Genomic DNA, 19,876 nt, shown 5'->3' with positions numbered 1-19,876 from the left:
TGGGGGTGGCTATTACATTAGCTTGTTGAAACAAATATCAAGTAAATTGACTGATGGATGTTGCTGACAATGAGACTGACTAGTCTTATTGCTTGTATTTGGAAATTTCTGCAAATGGGCATGAGTAAGGAGAATTTTGCAGAGTTAACCAGTTTGAGGTTGTTCAAGTCTTCTGGTGTGATGGCTCAGTGAAGCAATTGAATCTGATTTTCATCTTAAACTTTGAAGGACATAGTGTGATTGACATAATATAGGAATACAATCCTGCAAAGAGTGGAAAAACTTGTTTTAAACAGCATCAGTTGGATTTTTATGATTATCTAAAAGCATGCACATTTGTTTTTCCGTTGTTAGAGCTATTGAAGTGACATTGGCAGCTTTCTGTGATTCAGGTTTGAGCTCAATAACTGGGTACCTGAAATCGTAGACTCCAACAAACAAGAGGAATTGGATAGCAGTGACGGATAACAACAGCTGACTGCTTTCTTTTTCCCTCATTCCAATCCAGGGATGTTCAGACCCTATTGTGAAAATTATCTAACCAGGTGCAGGTTAGAAATCTGATCATGTAGGTGCTGTGAGCATGAATGGTACAAAGGGGAGCCTGGGTTGTATTAAATTCCATCAAATCTTATTTGAGATTTGTAATGGTCTTTTAGCAGGAATTTATGATAATGCTGTCTTTGGGATAGTCACCTCAATCTTTCAGATCCACTTTTCAAATGCCTAGGAGTGATGCAAGCAAATCCAGAATGAGAGAGTGATGCTTTTTTAATTCTGTGACTGACTTCCATTGGAGGCAATAAGTATGAAAATTGGCTCAAGGCGTGTCTTTTCTAAACCAGTGCTTTTGAGCGAATGAAACACCAGATGTCAGAGCAGATATAGACATTCAGCCCGTTGAATCTGCTCTACCATTCAATCATGGCTGATGTGTTTCTCAACCCCATTCTCCTGCCTTCTCCTCATTGTCCTTGATTCCTTTATTAATCAAGAACCTATCATCTATCTCTGTCTTAAATACACTCGGTGATTTGGGCTGCTCAGCCCCCTGCGCAATGAATTCCACAGAGTATCCATTCTCTGGCTGAAGAAATTCCTCCTGATCTCAGTCTAAAGGGATTGTCCCTTCACTCTGAGGCTAGAATCAGACTCGGGTGCTAGTCTCCTACTACTGGAAACGTCGTCTTCATGTCCACTCAATCCAAGCCTTTCTGTGTTGTGTATGTTTGAATCGGATAGTCTCTCATCCTTCTAAACTCCATCGAGTATAGACACAAGAGTTTTCAATTCCTCATATGACAAGCCCTTCATTCCCGGGATCATTCTTGTGAACCTCCTCTGTATCCTCTCCAGTATCATCCTTCCTTCGAATCGGGGCCGAAAACTGCTCTCTCCATTCCAAATGCAGTCTAATCAGAGCTTTATACTGCCTCAGCTGTATGTTTCTGTCCTTGTATTCTAGTTTTTTTGAAATGAATGCTAACATTGCATTTGTCTTCCAATTTGCCAACTGAGCCTGCAAGTTTAGCTTAAAAGAATCCTGAACTAGGACTCGTAGGTCCCCTTGTGCTTCAGATTTCCGAAGCCCTTCTCCATTTAGAAAATAGTTAACGCCTCAATTCTTTGTACTAAAAGGCATAACATCCTACTTTACCAAGTTTGTATTTTGTCTGGTCCTTTTTTGCCCTCTCTCCTAGCTTGTCCAAGTCCTTTTGCATCCTCCCTACCACATCAGTGCTTTCTGAACCTCCACCTACCTTGGTGTTATCTGCAAACTTAGCAACAATACCCTCAGTTCCTTCATCCAGATCATTAATGTACAATGTGAATAGTTCTGGTTTCAACACTGACCCCTGTGGAACTCCACTAGTTACTGACTGCCATCCTGGAAAAGCCCCCTTTATTCCCACTCTCTGCCAGTCAGCCAATCCCCTATCCAAGGCAGTACTTTGCCTAACACCGTGGCCTGTTAGCTTATTTTAGAAGCCTCCTGTGTGCCACGTTGTGAAAGGCCTTCTGGATACCCAAATGGATCACGGCCACTGGCTCTCCTTTGTCTAACTTTCTCGGTATTGCCTCAAAAAAAATTATAACATTTGTCAGGCATGACTTCCCCTTGACCAGGCCGTGCCAATTCAGCCCTATTTTACCATGTACTTCCAGTTACTCTGCAATCTTGGCCTTAATAATGGATTCTCAAATCTAACAAATCACCAAAGCCAGGCTAACTGGCCAGTAGTTTCCTGCATCCTGCTTGCTTCCCTTTTATTGGGTGTTAGATTAAACCTTTTTCAAGTCCTCTGGCCCCCCTCTCTGACTCCAGTGATTCCTCAAAGATCACCACTTATGCCTCTACAATCTGCTGTACTATCTCCTTCAGCTGCATTTGAACAATTATTTAAATTGCAGTTGCTAAGAAAAAGTTAGAATAAGCCTTCAGAATTATAGCCCTGATATCCTGAGCTGAAGATGATGCATTGACAATTTTTCTGCCAGTGTGCTTTTCAAACTGGTCTGTTTTGATAATACTGAAAACATTCAATTATTTAGAGGATGATTTTGGAGCCTTTCTGACCCATTTTATATAAAACATTTAAAAACATATTATAGCAGAGCTGGATGACCTGATGAACAGCAATTAAAGAAAATGTAAACACTTGATTTAACCAGGATGTAATTTGTTATATTTTCTTAGAAATAGTCAACTATGAGTTTGACACAAAAGATCTCGTGTGCTTGGCTTTGAGCAGTGTGATTGGAGTCTGGTATTTGCTGAAAAAGGTAAGAATAGTTCAGAACTGTGTACAGGTAACCAGGTGCTACCACACGAATGTTTCAAGTTAACCCTTATCAAGGGCACTGTCCTAATGGGTCAGACAAGTATATGCAATAGTTGTTGAAAAGCAGACCAAGAGATCATGTTTAGACCATAATTGGTCTTGAATCCCTAAGATAGACATGATTGAAATTATTGATCAAGCTATCCGCTTGTGTCTGTGATTATTATCGGTAACTAGGCCATCCTTGTTCAGCCACCAAGAGAAACTGAAGACGCGCACCATCACCACCCCAGGCGCAATGTCATTTTTGGTCTTGGCTTATCTGAATGTTACCTTCACTTATTGTCTCATTCACAGTTATTAATTGCTGCACAGTATATTTTCCCTTTGTTGCTTCCCCTCTCCTAATCAAATAGTTGCTGACATTATCTGTCAGGATTGTAGCATAAAAATTGGCTACTTGGGCTTTGTATTGTAGGCATGCCCATGAGATTATAGTTGCTATATGTGCCTGCACCTTTGGGATAGAAAGATTGCTGGGAGATTTATCTCTATATAGATCCTCTTAGATAGGATTAGGGAGTGAACTAAATAAAGTAGGCTGTTAACATGCATCAAACTAGGTTTTTGGGTCATTTGGTAATATCTAATGCAAATCTCGATGCCATTATTGCTAATTGCTCTCTTTATTATTGTAACTGCCTGGGGAGTAGCATGTAGAAAATTGGTATTGTGCCGAATCAGATAAAATGATATAACCAGGATGTGAATGTTTAAAGGTACATGATGAACTTGACTATAGGTCCTTAATGGTTAGAAAATTAAATGTATGTATGCATTTGGCATTCGATTCTGTGTACTCTGTTAGATTGTAGTTGAACTTAAACATTTAGCAGAAAACAATTGGCAGGTATCCATTCTGAGCTGCTTACAACTGGTGATTGCTTGTAATGTGCAATTAATGTTGGATTTTAACATTTTTTTTCGTTCAACTAAAGTGATCATAAAATATCCAGAGAGCAGTTCAAGCTTTTAACTGGTGCAATCAGAAGAAGTAGAGTTTCATCAGTCTTGTACTTAGGCAGGTGGTGGGGCCAGAGGTGTTTAAAAAAATATAATAGCTCCACAATTGATGCATGAATTGACATTTAGATGCAACGTTCAATTTTGGAATGAAAAATGTGAATAAAACAGCATAAAATCCCATTCTAACATTCATTGTTCATTGAAAACTCTAGGTATAAAAAAAGCTGAATTTGCTTCAATAAAATATGTGTTGAGTTTAATTTGTCATTCTGCTGTAGTAGCACTGCTCCACAGATGGGACTGAGATATATATGTCTAACATGTTGAGCCAAGCCACAGCCTAGGATTTGATAGGCATTGGATATGGCAATGCACTGCATGGTCTGGAACTGTTTTATACCTATTTTAACTTGCCAAGTCATGCACGGGGTGTATTGTTGGATATGTATGCAAGCACAGCTAGCTAACTTACTAAAAGTGTTAGCCTTTTACACTTTTTCCAAAGCTGCTGTTGTATGAAATCTTGATGCCACGAGTGCAGCAAGTATGCTATGGTAATTGTACAAGTATTTTTGTACTTAAGACTTTCAACTGTGCTGGAGTATAACCTGACTGGCAGTGTTTGAGTTAATATTAAAGTGTTATTGGAGCATGCCATAGTACGAATTTGAATAAGTTGAGGGGGAGAAAAGAATCAGAAGTTTGGTTCACGTAGTGCGTTGTGATTGTCAATGTCTTTTTCTCTAATGCTTCATTGGCATTTTGTTTCAGCATTGGATTGCCAACAATCTGTTTGGATTAGCGTTTGCTCTTAATGGTGTTGAACTCCTGCACCTTAACAATGTCAGTACAGGCTGTATTCTCCTCGGTGGACTTTTTATCTATGATGTATTCTGGGTAAGTGGTTTCCCTTTTGTGTCTATTTGATATTTTTCTACATCTTTCTTGACCTGAATACACGTGGCTTGCTCCTTCGGCTTAATTGAATGATGATTGCAAGTGAAAGGAAAACTTTGCTAAATGTATGGAAATTTAGCCGTTAGTGTTGAGTCACATGTTGAGCATAAATATTCATAGACTGCTTGGATTGAAAGCCCTGTTTTGTTTGCTGTAAATTTTATTTACAACTTGCATTTCACTTGAATGTGAATTGGATTTAACATTTGTACTGGATTTAACCATCTGAATTTGCAATATGACTCTTTGGAGCCATTCTACCAATTAGTTCAGTACAATTCATACAGAATTATGTGCATTTCTGAGAGGGAGGATTTATTCGTTCCGCTCTGAGAGGGCAAACAAACATCTTGTAGGACAATATTTAAATGTACAAGTGTACAATTCCACAGAGGTCAGTATCCCATCACCATTTACTTACAAATGGAGAGTCCTTGATGCTGATCCAGCTCCCTCGGAGCCAGCTCTGACTGGACAGAACCTCTGACACACCACTTTATATCTGATGGCTAGGGCTTCCTGATTGGACCACGTTAACATCCACAGTCAGAGCAGTCATATTCTGAGATGTCCACCTGGCTGACCTTGTTACAATCACTACAAACATAGGAGACACGTTTGTCTCCTATGTTATTAAGTTTGTCGATGACACCAAAATTGCTATAGTGGACAGTGAAGAAGATTATTTAAGAGAACATTGGGATCTTATTCAACTGGGCCAGTGGGCCTGTCAGATAGCATTTAATTGAGATAAATTTGAGGCATTGCATTTTCGTAAGACAAACCAGGGCACGACTAACACAGTAAATTGGAGGGCCCTGGTGAGTGTTGTTGAACAGAGCTTTGGGCTGTAGTTACATCATTCCTCAAAAGTGGCATCCCAGTTAGACAAGCTGGGTGAACAAAGCATTTGCCACCCTTGCTGTCATCACTCAGAGCTTTGGATGCACATGTTGTGACGTCATGCTTCAGCTGTATGGTAAGGTCACATGTTGAAGTACTGCATACAATTCTGGTCACCCTGCTACAGGAAGGATGCATAGACTGACTTTTTTCCTTGGATTGTAGGAGGCTAAGACGTGATCTGAGATAGGTTTATAAAATCATGAGGGGCATTGATAAGGTGAATAGCCAAGGTCTTATCCCCAGGGTAGGGAATTTGTACGAGCTGTGTTATTTTAGTGTTGCATCCTAGTTGCAGATTAAAAATGTATTTTCTGTGTTGCAATGTTTAATATTCATTTTTACTTCAAATAAGAATGGAAACTGAGCCTTCGAATCACAATGTTAGTTGTTTCTCTTTTTGATCTTGATTGTCCATTAACTCTTTATCAGGTAGAGCTACGATATTTTGGTCCTTGGGAGTTCTTTCGGTTTAAATTCCGTTAAACCAGATGTTTAAACTAGAACAGCTTTTTGTTTTCTTTTATAGGTGTTTGGCACAAATGTCATGGTAACTGTTGCCAAGTCGTTTGAAGCACCAATTAAATGTAAGTACTTCTAGCAACTGTACAAAATGGATAACTACATCCAAAAGTTTAGGTTTCTAATGTCATTGTTTCTCTTCAACCTGAGATGAAGTTTTGAAATATTTAATGAACTCGTTTAAAAATCTGTATTTAGTTTAATTCATTTCTTGTAAAAATGAAAGTAGAGAAAGAAATCTTCCAACATTTGTTAATTTTATGAGAAGCTACAAGAGATAAACCTAATTTGTGTTTTTTGCCAAATACCTAATGAATTATCATGGAAGTACTAATGCGCTCGTTTCCCATGTTATTTGGCTGATTATTGAGTTGCTTTAATGAGGATTAAGTGCTCAAATCACTCTGCATTGTCAATGATTTTTGTACCAGGATTCTATATTAATTCCAACCCCTGTTTTCTATTGAAAGGTAAACAAGGATTGCAAAGTGAGGCAGGTTTATGTCCTGTAGATGAAGCAATGCTAGTTTCTGTCTTTGTGTTGAATAAGCCATTCTCTGGGCTCATTGACTGCAGCTGGAGGGCATCCAAAGGCAAAGTAAGGAGGAACTTCAACCCAAGTCCTTCTGACCAATTGCTAGCTAATAACTCTGTTGGAAGAGTACTTTTGAATTATAGCTGGAGAGAAGATGAAGTTTAGCTGTGTGATTGTCTGCCAAGCCTCTATATACAGATGCATGAAAAGTTGCTCGGAGTAATTTGTTCTTCATTAATGGGATCTAGATCTTGCTGACAAGTGAGCGTTCATTATTAATGTTTAACTAACCTGGAGACAGTGGTGGTGAGCTGCTGCATTAAACCACTTGTAGTCCATGTGGTGAAGGTAGCATCGCATAAGAACAGGAATCCACCATTCAGCCTGCTGAGTTTGTTCCACCATTCGAGATGATTACAGCTGATCATCCACTTTCAATATTTTTTTTCCCTACACTCTTCTTGTACCCTTTACCATCATTTGATTTTTAGAAATCTCTCCATCTCTAATTTAAACATACTCAATGTCCATAGTTTTCACTGCCCTCTGGGGTGGAGAATTCCAAGGATTCTCAACACTTGGAGTAAAATGTTTCTCCTCAACCTGGTCCCAAGTGCCTTCCTCCTAATTTGTGTTCGACTGTCCAGTCAGAGAAAATATCTAGGCTGCATCTACCTTGTCTACTCCTTTAATTATTTTCTAAAATTTAGTGAAGTCACATCTCTTAAAATTCTAGACTCTACAGGGTCAAATTACCCAAATTTTGTTCACGGGACAGTCCCACTAAGTCTAGGAACGAGTCTGGTGAACCTTTGTTTTGGTACCGTAAGTGGGACCTCAGGATGGAGGAGAGTTAGGTCATCCACTTGGCATCTTAGTCACTTCAGCCTTCTCCCTCTCTTTTGACCTCTCCCATTGCTACCTCATTTATAGATCTACCTGTTGTTGTATCTTAGATTCCTTGTACTCCTTGTTGAACCCAAGTTAGTCTTCCAACTTGATAGTAATAGTGAAGTGAACTTTCAGAGCCAAGCTTGGACTCAAAAGCCACCTGAGAGCCCATAAATGGATCAGCAGAACGAAGACCGTCATCCTCGACCTCGAGGGATCGCCATGACCAGCAACTGACTGAGTGAAGAAAAAATTGTATTAGGCCATGAAATTACAGATCTGTTAATGGCCCGTGGTCCCTCAAAAATTCATTACTTGAGCTTCTAAATATGTTCTGAATCTGATCCCATTTAATGCACGTTATCATCACCGACATTGGCGCCAGCGTCCAACACATTGGAGCTGTCCTCAGCCTTTTTTGCTTATGTTCTTTAATGGGCTATGGGTGTCATTTCAACATTTATTTCCAATCTGTGTTTGTCATAGAGTTGTACATTACAAAAACAGCCCCTGTGGTCCAACTCATCCGTGCCAACCAGATATCGTAAATTAATCTCTTCCCGTTTGCCAGCATTTGGCCTATTTCCATCTAAACCCTTCCTGTTCATATGCTCATCCAGATGCCTTTTAAATGTTGTAACTGCGCCAGTCTCCACCACCTCTACTGGTAGCTCATTCCATATGAACAGCACCCTCTGGGTGAAAAAGTTACCCCTTAGGTCCTTTCTAAATCTTTCCCTTCTCACCTTAAAGCTATGCCCTATTGTTTTGGACTGCTTGACTCTAGGGAAACCACCATGGATTCTTCACCCTATCTGTACCCTTCATGATTTTATGAACCTCTATAAGGTCACCCCCAGTCTTCGACGCTCCAGGGAAAATAGCCCCAGCCCATTTAGCCCCTCCGAGTAGCTCAAACCCTCCACCCTGGCAACATCCTTGGTCATGCCTGACATATTTGCTAGAATTCTTGGAGAAAGTAATGAGCAGGTTAGACCAAGGAGAGCCAATGGATGTTATCTACCTGGACTTCAAGGAGGCCTTTAACAAGATGCCACACAGGAGGCTGCTGAGTAAGATAAGGGACCATGGTGCTAACATGAATTGAAGATTGGCTGTTTGGCAGAAAGCAGAGAATGAAGATAAAAGGGTCTTTCTCAGGTTGGCAGCCGGTGACAAGTGGCGTTCCATGAGGGTCAGTGTTGGGACCACAACTTTTCACTTTATACATGAATGGTCTAGATGAAGGAACTGAGAGCATTCTGGCTAAGTTTGCAGATGATACAAAGATACGTAGAGGGGCAGATAGCTCTGAGGAGGTGGGGAGGCTGCAGAAGGTTTTGGACAGGTTTGGAGAGTGGTCACTGAAGTGGCAGATGGAATACAACATTGAAAAATGAGGTCATGCACTTTGGTAAGAAAATAGAAGTGTGGACTATTTTCTAAATGGGTAAGAAATTCAGACGTCTGAAGTGCAATGATGGCATTTATTTTGAGAGGATATGAATATAAAAGGCTGTATAAGACTCTGGTCAGGCCACATTGGCGCAGTTCTGACCCCCGTATCTCACGAAGGATGTACTGGCCCTGGAATGTCTTCAGAGGAGATTCGCAAGAATGGTACTAGGAGTGAACAGCTTAATATATGAGGAACGTTTGAGGACTCTGGGTTTATACTCGATGGAGTTTAGAAGGATGAGGGGGTGGATCTAATTGAAATTTACAGAATTCTGAGCATCCTGGACAGAGTGGATTTTGGGAAGATGTTTCCATTGGTAGGAGAGACTAGGATCTGAGGGCACAGTCTTAGAGTAAAGGAAAGACCTCCTAGAATGGAGACAAGGAGAAACTTCTTCAGCCAAAGAGTGGGGAATCTATGGAATTCGCTGCCATAGAAGATTGCTAAGTTCCTGATTGTCAAGGGTTACGGAGAAAAAGCAGGCGAATGCGATTGAGAAACTTATCAGCCATGATTGAATGACCTGAGCAGACTTGAGGGGCTGAATGGCCTAATTTCTGCTTTATCTTATGGTCTTCAATCTTTTTCTGAACGCTTTCAAGTTTCACAATGTCTTTTCTGAATTGCATGAAGTATTCCAAAAGTGGCCTAATCAATGTCCTGGACGGCCACAATATGATCTCCCAAATCCCATTTTGAACTGTTGAAAGTGTGGTTGTTCGATTCAACTGAGTGACTTGCCAACTATTTCAGAGGGCAGTACTGTGTTATGGACCAGGCCAGATCCCTCAAAACATTTCAAGAAAAGTGGCCCAGAACCTAACTTTGCTCGTTGTTTTAAGCAGGTGTGAAGTGGATATTGCAGGAGTAATGCAGCTGGCCCAACCACTGAGTTTAGAACAAAACAGAATTTTATTTGCAACATTACCGAATGAAACACCAAAACAGAGCAGGATGTAGAATAATTTAACCTATCCAAAAACTGAACGGGTTATCCTAATTTAATGATGCTGTACCAAATACTTGCAACAATCCCCTTTGCAAAAAAAACGAAAAATCCAACACAGGAGGTTTTTCGAGGAGAGAGAGAGAGGTGGCAGAGAGATTCAGCATGGACCACCTTTTCTGTAGCTGTTTCTTGGACCAGCAGCCTCCAAACTGACTGCTTTCAGTGAACAACCAGACCAAATTAAACCAGAGAAAAGCTGAGCTGGGAGTATTGGTCACTTTCCTTTCATTGTACAAGAATTCTTTTTAGAAACTTGAAAGCATTCTCAAGTAGTTAAACCCAGATCTTTAGGAATCCCTGCTTTTGACCCCACTGGCAAAAAAAAGCCAAGGACAGCATAACCTTGTTAAAGAGCTGCATTGTTACAAATGCTAGTGGCATCAGAAGTGCTAAGATTATAATTGCTTTCAAAGGAGGATAAGAACATTATTTTGGAAAAGAAAAGCTGATTGGAGAAATCAGTACAAACGTGAATGGTTTAAGCTGTCTTACGAGGCTGCAGGCAATTATATTAAAAAGGATAGCACTTGGCATCTGGGATTTTACTGCAAACAATGAATTCTATTGTTCCCTCCATTTCTTTTCCTGCTCTGTGACACTAAAAAGGAATTGTTTTGCTATATTAATTGAAAAGTCAAATGTAGGCTTGTAAAAGTATGTAATATAGCCCTTACAGTATCATAATGTAGCCCTTCTGTGAAATGTGTACATTATATGCTGTCTCAACTATTGCTTCTGAGTAAAAAGTAGTTTTGGTGTTGTCCTTTTAGCTGGTACACAATCAAACAGATTATTCATGTGCAACTACCACTGGCAAGAAACACTTGCATTTATATCGTGCCTTTCACGACTACCAACCGTCCGAGTGTGTTCAAACAACTAAATACTTCTGAAGTGTAATCGCTGTTGCAGAAAGTTTGGCAAGTAATTTATAAACCACAGTCTGAGCTGTTTTTCGTGTCAATTGAGGGATTAATTTTGGGTTCTTATGGGGCAGTGGTACTCTGAATTGTGGTTCAGGATCCCTTGGTCCACAGGTAGAAACCATACAAATGATACAACACAGAGGAGAGCCATTTGGCCCATCTTGTCCATGTTGACAGACACATGGTTGCCCTTTGTAATCCCCTGTTCCTGCACACGGCCCCTAGCCCTGCAGCTTATAGCACTTAGGATGCAGATACTTGTTGAAAGAGTTTAGCATCTCTGCCTTCACCACCAACTCAGATTGTGAATTCCAGACGCTCATCACCCATGTGTGTCATGATATATCTGAACAGGTTAATAAGAAAATCTCTAGCCAGGTTAGTTATCCTCCTCATAGTAATACTGTTGGTATTATTGAGTCCACCCAAAGGACAGAAAAGGCCTCTGATAAATCATCATCTGAAGGACAGCAGCATGTTCAGTGCCATGCTGAAGTGTCATTCAGGGTCTTGCTCAAGTCTTGGAGTGGGACTTCAAGTCACAGCCTTCTGGCTCACGTGAATGTGCTACCAGTTGAGCTACAGATGACACTTATGAAGTGATCAATTAGTTTTATGGAATCTTTTGACGAATGGGATTAATGTATTACCTATGGTATGTTTCTAATAATATCAATCACCATCTGGCAATGAATTCTAACACACCACTTCAAAGTAGTTTCTAAATTAGTTTTCAGAGCAACATTATCAAAGCTGCACAACATACACCCTGTAGAGGGAGCTGTGCCACACTGGAATCAATATGGTTCAATTTAATATTTGCCAGATTCTCCTCTTCCTGGATTTAAAATTTACTACTATGCTGTATTTCACTGAAGTAATCAGGTTTGCCCAAAATGCTGAATGGAATTTTGGAGAGGTTAAAAGAAATGTGGCTGTTATGAAAAAATTAGGTGCACTTGATGTCAGCTTGTGTATAATAAATGTACTTGTAGCTACTTCTCTCTCTCAAATTATTGCAGCTCGTCAGCTGGTAAAAGCGCCACTTGTGGTGCAGGGAAAATATCTACCTTTAGCACTTTTTCTGGCCCATAGACTTGCTCCACAGCTAGAAGTGTTGTACTCCTGTCAACAGGTATGTCGGTGACTATGGCAAAAGTGGACTGAAGGCACACTCTTGGTATAGAAAGTTCTGTGCTTGTGAGGAATTGGGCTTTTTTAAAAATTGAATTTGGATGATTAAGATATTTTCTAATCAACCATTATAGAGATGTTATTACACACCTTTGGAACAGGTGCAACTTGAGCCCAACCTCCTGGCCCAGAGGTAGTGACATTACAGCTGAACCTGAACATTTAGTTTTCCTATTCACGACTTGTTTGAAGTGTACAATTCTGTACCATATGTCAAATTCAATTATGTTAGCCACTATGAATCTTGTCTTTCTGTAAATTTAACCCTGATGTTGAAATCTGTCACGGCCTAATTTGATATAATCTGCAGTCTTTTGAAATTGAGGGCAGATTGTCAGAACATAGATGGCAACAACTTTGCGTATTTTTAAGGTAACAAAATGTTCAGGTTGTAAGTATGCTTGCTGAGCTGGTAGGTTTGTTCTCAGACATCTCGTTACCATGCTAGGTCACATCATCAGTGAGCCTCTGTTGAAGCGCTGGTGTTCTGTCCTCCTTACTATTTATGAGTGTGGGTCTGTTAAGGTGGGTGACATCATTTCCGGTTCTTTTTCTCAGAGGTTGGTACATGGAGACCAAGTCAATGTATTTATTGATAGAGTTCTGGTTTGAATGCTGAAATGTTGCTCAGTCACAGGAACATTATAGAACAAACTGCATTACTATGGTTGGAAGATTGTATGGCTGCAGGAGATTAGAGATTGTGAGGGATGAGGCCATGGAAGGAGTGGCAAACATTCAAGAGAAATTTAAAATCTAGGATTTTTTTTTAGATTAGAGTAGATTACTTACAGTGTGGAAACAGGCCCTTCGGCCCAACAAGTCCACACCGCCCCGCCGAAGCGCAACCCACCCATACCCCTACATCTACCCCTTACCTAACACTACTGGCAATTTAGCATGGCCAATTCACCTGACCTGCACATCTTTGGACTGTGGGAGGAAACCGGAGCACCCGGAGGAAACCCACGCAGACATGCAAACTCCACACAGTCAGTCGCCTGAGGCGGGAATTGAACCCGGGTCTCTGGCGCTGTGAGGCAGCAGTGCTAATCACTGTGCCACCATGCCGCCCACGAATTGTTGATGTTGATACGATGAATTGGCAGAATCTAACAGTGGCAATTTTTTTTCTGATGTAGGGCAGCTTTGCATTTGACATTTTTTTTAAAAGACAAAAAAAAACAGATAAAGTGCATTGGAATTGACGATATAAGGGACTGGTTTATAGACAAACTGCTAAAATAAGCCCTTACGTAGCTGTAATTCATACCTGGATCAGGGCACTATTATTTTGCATTTTTAAACCCTCATAGTTTCTCAGTGGGGGTGTGTGCAGGGATATATAATAATTGTAATGACTATTGATTTAAATTTTCATTTTGAATTTGGCATACTCCAAGCTTTTAAAATGTGATTTATGTAATTATAATAAACTGCTTCTAAGATTCAGGGCCTTAGTGGCTAGATTAGAAGCCCCTGTCTCTCCTACTTCCTCTAAAAGCAAAGGAGAGTTTATAAACAGATATTTTGTTTTTGATCAGTTTGTCTGGGCTGGTAGCCTGCTGCTTACCAATACAGCTGCAAGAGGGCAGAAATAGAAACTGTCAGCAAAATGCCTGTTATTACTCTCGCTGGTGGTTGGATTCCAGATGGCTTGTGGTTGGGCAGTATCACTGTGCACAGCGCGAACTGGAATGAGATTGTCAAAAACAAACATTCCTGTTGTAGGCTGCAGGATACCCCAGCTGCTCTGTATTTATACAGTCTGGCACAAGAATGTACATAGCATACTGTGAAAGTTTGTTCCTTTATGATAGAGTTTCTATCCCTTCCTCCTCGCCCTCCACAACATTATTACCAAACTTCTCAGTGGCTCAACTAAAGGCACTGACTTGTGGTTTGGGTGTTATCCGCAGGCGCCTGTGGCCCTTCACTAACTCGCCTACAGTGGCGATTCTTCTTTGTTTAATGGCAGTGGTAAGTATTGGCAGGCTATTTGTTTGTGATGAGGGTGGGGGAGAGAATCATCTGAGTATGTGATCCAGTACTTGCCTGACCTCCATTTGTAGCAAGATCGCTAAATAGTCTATGGGAGAAAATGGTCAGACTTTTCCAGTGTCAACCGTAGCTCAGATGGTAACAGTATCACCTCGAGTCATACAGTATGTAAACAGACTCTTTGGTCCAACCATGTTCGCAAACTAAACTAGGCCCAGCTGCCTACGTTTGGCTCGTATCCCACAAAACCATCCAAATATCTTTTAAACATTGTAAAGTACTTGCATCCACCACTTTCTCTAGCAGTTCATTCCATATGAACCAGTATTTTTTTAAAAAGAAGTTTCCCCTCATCTTTTTAAAACTTTCTCCTCTCACATTAAAAATATGCCCCCTGGTTTTGAACTCCCCCACCCCAGGGAAAAAGACTCTTGTTATTCACTTTTTCTATGTTCATCATGATTTTATAATCCTCAATGAAGTCACCCCTGACCATCCTTCACTCCAATGAAAAAAAGTCCCAGCTTTTCCAGTCTTTTTTTTTAATCTCTCAAACCCTCCATTTCCAGCAGGATCTTGCTGCCTATTTCCCTCTGAATCTGCTCACATCCTACCAAAAGGTTCAAATAAAATATCCAGATTGACCAAAAATTAATGCTTAGGTGCGGACAAATACTGAGAGGACACAGGCTGTGAATGAATATGGACAAGTTTACTGAGTGGGCAAAAATTTCGCAGAAGGAAGATAATGTGAGCAAGAGTGAATCATTTAGTTTGGCCTCTTTTACATGTCCTCGGTTTAGGGCACACAAATAAAGGCTGATGCTTCTGTCTAGTCATGAGGGGGATGTTGTTCTGTTTTCTTTTAAATGTGTGACATTTAACCAAAGCCCCTTCAGGTCTTCAGGTGGATGTAAAAGATCCCATGGCAGCAGCTTCCAAGAAGAGCAGGGGAGTCAGCCCTCCATGAGCATCACCAGGCAATGGGTTTATCGGGCTGTTATCACATTGTTGGTGGAAACTTGGATGCTGAAGTTGGTTGTTCCCCTTCAACATGAGTTCATTTAATTGGCTGGAAGGCATTTTCCAGTAGCTGTCATTGTAGGTTCCCCTCCCTCCCAACACCCAAGCTGAAAGGTAGATGGAAAGTTTGTCTTTTACTTCTGGATTTCATTTTCTGATTTTTTTTTCTTCTTAGTGGTTTTCCCTCAAGATCTTCTGGAGAAAGGACTTGCAGCCAATAATTTTGCAATGCTTGGCTTGGGTGATATTGTCATTCCAGGTAAGAGTGTTCTCCCTGACTGAAAATTCAGTATGTCTCCTACTTTGAAACTGTTTCTCCATCTGATTGGTCAACTTCCAGAGTCATACTTCTCTTAATTTTAATCTGTAACCCTGAATGTTTTGTTTCTGCAGCAAGCTCCAAGATTTTCTTGGAAGGCTAATATTAGAATTTGGATATTGATGCCAAGTGCCACAGCGTCAGTGTGGAGTTACAACTCTGAATCTGATTACCAATTTGACTTGAGTATTAAAGCAAAAAGTGTGAGACTTTGTTCAATCTTGCATTGCTTGCTATTAGTCCCATCAGATATAATATGGCTCCTGTCCAATGCAAAACAGGATTCAAATAATACATGAACCTACTAACATTGTAAAGGCTGACAGCTGAACTGATGGATGAGGAAAGATTGAACAGGTTGGGGTCTTTTCGTATTCCTCTAGCAGAGTGAGGTTTTTAAGATTAAAGGAATCTGACTGAGTAGACACAGATGTCAAAATATTTATAGTTTTGGGGAAGAAACTTTACCTGCAGAGTGGCGAGAACATGGAAAGGGGTGTCATAGATGCATTAAAAGCGAGGCTAAGTAAGTGCACAAGGGAGAAAGGAATAAAAAGTTACGATGAAATAATCGAGTGAAAAGGGGGTTCAAATAGAACATGAACCAGTTCGGCAGAATGACTGTGTCCACCATGCATTCTATGTGACTTTTCCACTTCCTAGTCTGAAGAATGATACGTGTGAAAGTTGGAATGTGCTGCATGCTAATGAGCTCTTAATGCTCTTGTATGAGAGGAAGTGGACCAGCTGGAATTTTTATGATAATAGTATCATGATGACTAACACTGAGACTAACTTTCAATTCCAGATTTCATTAGTTCATACCAGTTACAGTGATGAGATTCGGTTCAATAGTCGGGAGTGGTGTAAGTGATGGCACGTGTATGAGGTCTGAAGCTCACTTTGGGATCAGCTACAACCCCAAGATTGTAAAAAAGACTGGCTTAATCTGAGTGTTGCCAGGGCAGGGATGGAGTATGAAGTTAGGGAATGGAGTTGGGAGAGTGGACTAAAAATGTAATTGTTCAAATAAGCTGCAGGCATGTATTTCTCCTCCGTGTGATACGTTATTGTGATCTGTTTCCACATGTTTCACAACTTGCTGCCAAAAAACATCATTTGTTGTGATTTGAGCTGAAGGATTTGAGTTAATTAAAGTAATTGGCTGTCTGTATTTAACCTTGAACTTGAAGCATTCACTGTCTTGTTTCTGGAGAGAGGTTGCTTCTAATTACTCACTGATAATCTGCAAATCTGTGCAGATGCAGATGAGTGAAAAACAAGCTGCTGTTCAAGAGGTGCTGTTTCCAATCATAGGTGATTGTTGTAACAAAAACCTTGTCAGGGAGTTGGAGAATTATTTGCGTACTGCCTGACTATTATCATGGCTAAGGGAGAAAGATAACTAATTAAAACAAAAATATTCCCGCTAAATAGCAAGATCTACTTTCTATGTTCTCTTGCCCTGTCCAAGCCATTGCTCTGCCTCATCATTACGGCATTTGTACTCAGCGTGATGTGTCTTGACTGATTCTGTTATGGCCAGTTTTAACTATTGGAGCCACACAGGGTGTATTGTTTCTCATTTCCTTGTGACAGTTCCCCTATCCAGGCTGATTCAGTCATGGGTTCTGCAATAGGATACTGGAGTATATCCTGAAGAATATAAGGTTCACAGTTAAGGAATTGTTGAAACTGTTCAATTCAGCTTTGATGAGTTGCATCGTCATCCTTCAGTGATACCATCCCCTTGGCAAAGTGGATTTTGTCCTTTTGACCATTGTCTAGTCAATTAGCCTAGGTGCCTTTAAAAAAAACATTACATTTTATGATTGTCAGCATACTGTTAGATCTCAAGGACATTCCCACCACATGTCCTTTTATCTGATGGATTTACCTTTTGAGTATCAATGGTGAGCTGTTGAAATGCTGCTACTTGACTTGCAATCGAGGATTCTGCTAGCAGGGAGTGGAGTTTGCTAACTTGGTTCAAGGAGGTCACATTTCAGCATTGCTTTCATCCAACTGATCCTGATGATGACAACACTCACCCTATCATCTGGCCATGAAAGTCTAGTACAATTGACTTTATCTGATCCCATTGTTCTGGAATTTTGTTTGATGTGTGAGGATGTTTCAGATTGATTGTAAAATGAAATTAGAATGTCTCTTTGGCCTGGCTACTTTTGAGTGGAATAAATTGATCACTTGGGCCATTTGTGGACATTACTCCCCTCCCCTAGTCACCTTTTGAGAAGATGATGGTAAGCTTCCGGATCGTACTACAGTTTATTTCCCGTGCCATTCGGGAGGAGTTCCGGTATTTTAAACCAGCGACACTGAAGGAATGGCAATCTGTTTCCCAGACAGTAATTGATGGTTTGGAGAGTAACTTGCAGGTAATTTTCCTATGCATCTGCTGGACTTCTCTTTCTAGATTGTAGTGGTCATTGCCTTGAAAGGTGCTATCTATAGACCCTTGGCAAATTACTTCAATGCATATTGTAGATGGTACGCTCTGCTGTTGTGCCGGTTGTGGAGGGAGTGAATATGGTGCTATCAAATGGGCTGCTTTATCTTGAAAGGTGCTGAGCTTCCTAACTGTTGGAGCTGCATTTGCAAGTGGCAAGTATTCTATCACATTCCTAAATTGTCACTGTGTGGGTGTAGGTTTGCTTGCTGAGCTGGAAGGTTCATTTTCAGATGTTTTGTCACCATACTGGGTAACATCATTGGTGAGCCTCTGGATGAAGCTTTGTCACTTTGTAGATAGTGGACAGGCATTGGGAAGTCAGGAGGTAAGATACTTGCTATAGGATTCCTGACCTTAACCTGCTGTTGTCGTCACAGTGTTTATATGGCTAGTCTAGTTCTGTTTCTGGTCAATGGTAACCCTCAAGATGATGTTATTGGGGTAATGCCATTGAAGGACATAGGATGATTGTTAGATTCTCTCTATTGTTGGACATGAACATTGCCTGCTACTTGTTTGTCATGAATGCTACTTGCCACTTGTCAGCCCACACCTGGATATTTCACAGGTCTTGCTGCATTTGGACTTTGACTGCTTCAATATCTGAGGAATTGTAAATGGTGCTGAGCATTGTTGATTAACTGTGAGCATCTCCACTTCAGATGTTTATATTAAAGGAAAGGTCACTGATTAAACAGCTGAAAATGGTTGGGCTTGGGAGACAGCTCTGCAGAGCTCCTGCAGAGATACCCTGCAACTTGATATGACTGACCTCCACAACCACAGCAACCTTACTTTGTACCAGGCATAACCAGCAGAACATTTTCATCCCTGATTCTTATTGACACCAGTTGTGCGAGAGCTACTTGATATCACCCTGTGTCAAATGCAACTTTGATATCAAGAACAGTCGCTCTCACCTCGCCCTGGAATTTAGTTCTTTTGTTCATGTTTGAACTCAGGCTGTAGTGAGGTCAGGAATCAAGTGATTCAGGCAATACCCAAACTCCGTGTCAGCGAGCAGGTTATTGCTATGTAGGTGCTGCTTGATAGCACTGAGTGATGAGAAGTAGGAAGTGAAAACCTTGAGGTTTAATTGTTTCTATTGAAAGCTGTTGTTTCTAATTTCCACCAATGTACTATTGAGAAAAAATGCAAGGTCATCAGATTTGCAGATGATAGAACATAGCACTTCTCAGGAATGGGCCCTTCAGCCCATGATGTGCTGAACACGACGCCAAATTAAGTTAATCCTTTCTGCCTGCCATATTCCTCAGTTCTTTTGCATTTTCGTGTGCTTATCTAAAAGTCTTTTAAAGGTCCCTATCGTATCTGCCTCCACCACCACCCCTGGCAGCATTTTCCAGGCTCCTATCACTCTGTGTAAAATAAAAACTTGCCCCTTACATCTTCATTGAAATTTCCCCTCTCACCTTAAATGCATGCCCCCTAATTTTAGACATTTAAACTCTGGGAAGATGATTCTGGCCATCAACCCTGTCTATGCATCTCATAATTTGATCGATTTCTATTAAGTCTCCCATCTGCCTACACTACTCCACAGAAAGCAATCCAAGTTTTTCTATCCTTATAGCTCATACCCTCTAATCTTTGCACCCCCTGTAAGGCCTCCACAGCCTTCCGGTAATGTGGCACCCAGAATTGAACACAATACTACAAGTGTGGCCTAACCAAAGTCTTATAAAGTTGCAACATGACATCTTAATTCTTGTACTCAATTCCCCGACACGTGAAAGCTAGCGTGCAGTACGCCTTCTTTACCTCCCTATCTACTTATGTGATAAACTGGAAATGCAACAGAAACTGAGGAAGCATTGTGATTTGGACAAATGTG

The 19,876-nt window shown here is 40.7% G+C and overlaps 1 protein-coding gene across 2 annotated transcripts in view; it reads left to right on the top strand.

Moving 5' to 3' along the window:
• hm13 (histocompatibility (minor) 13) overlaps window positions 1–19,876 on the top strand; it is a 77,325-nt gene that overhangs the window by 23,472 nt on the left and 33,977 nt on the right. For both annotated transcript variants that reach the window (XM_043710790.2, XM_043710791.2), the window contains exons 5-8: window positions 2,699–2,784; window positions 4,581–4,706; window positions 6,199–6,256; window positions 15,405–15,488. In XM_043710790.2, coding sequence (XP_043566725.1) covers window positions 2,699–2,784; window positions 4,581–4,706; window positions 6,199–6,256; window positions 15,405–15,488 — 354 coding nt within the window. The remainder of the gene's footprint in view (window positions 1–2,698; window positions 2,785–4,580; window positions 4,707–6,198; window positions 6,257–15,404; window positions 15,489–19,876) is intronic.

Source organism: Chiloscyllium plagiosum, unplaced genomic scaffold (genome assembly GCF_037043375.1).
Source record: "Chiloscyllium plagiosum isolate Xiang-an unplaced genomic scaffold, Cpla_swu_hap1 HiC_scaffold_15, whole genome shotgun sequence".
In the NCBI taxonomy this organism is placed as follows: domain Eukaryota; kingdom Metazoa; phylum Chordata; class Chondrichthyes; order Orectolobiformes; family Hemiscylliidae; genus Chiloscyllium; species Chiloscyllium plagiosum.
Note: the sequence above shows the minus strand (reverse complement) of the source record. Positions and strands in the feature narration are given on the sequence as shown.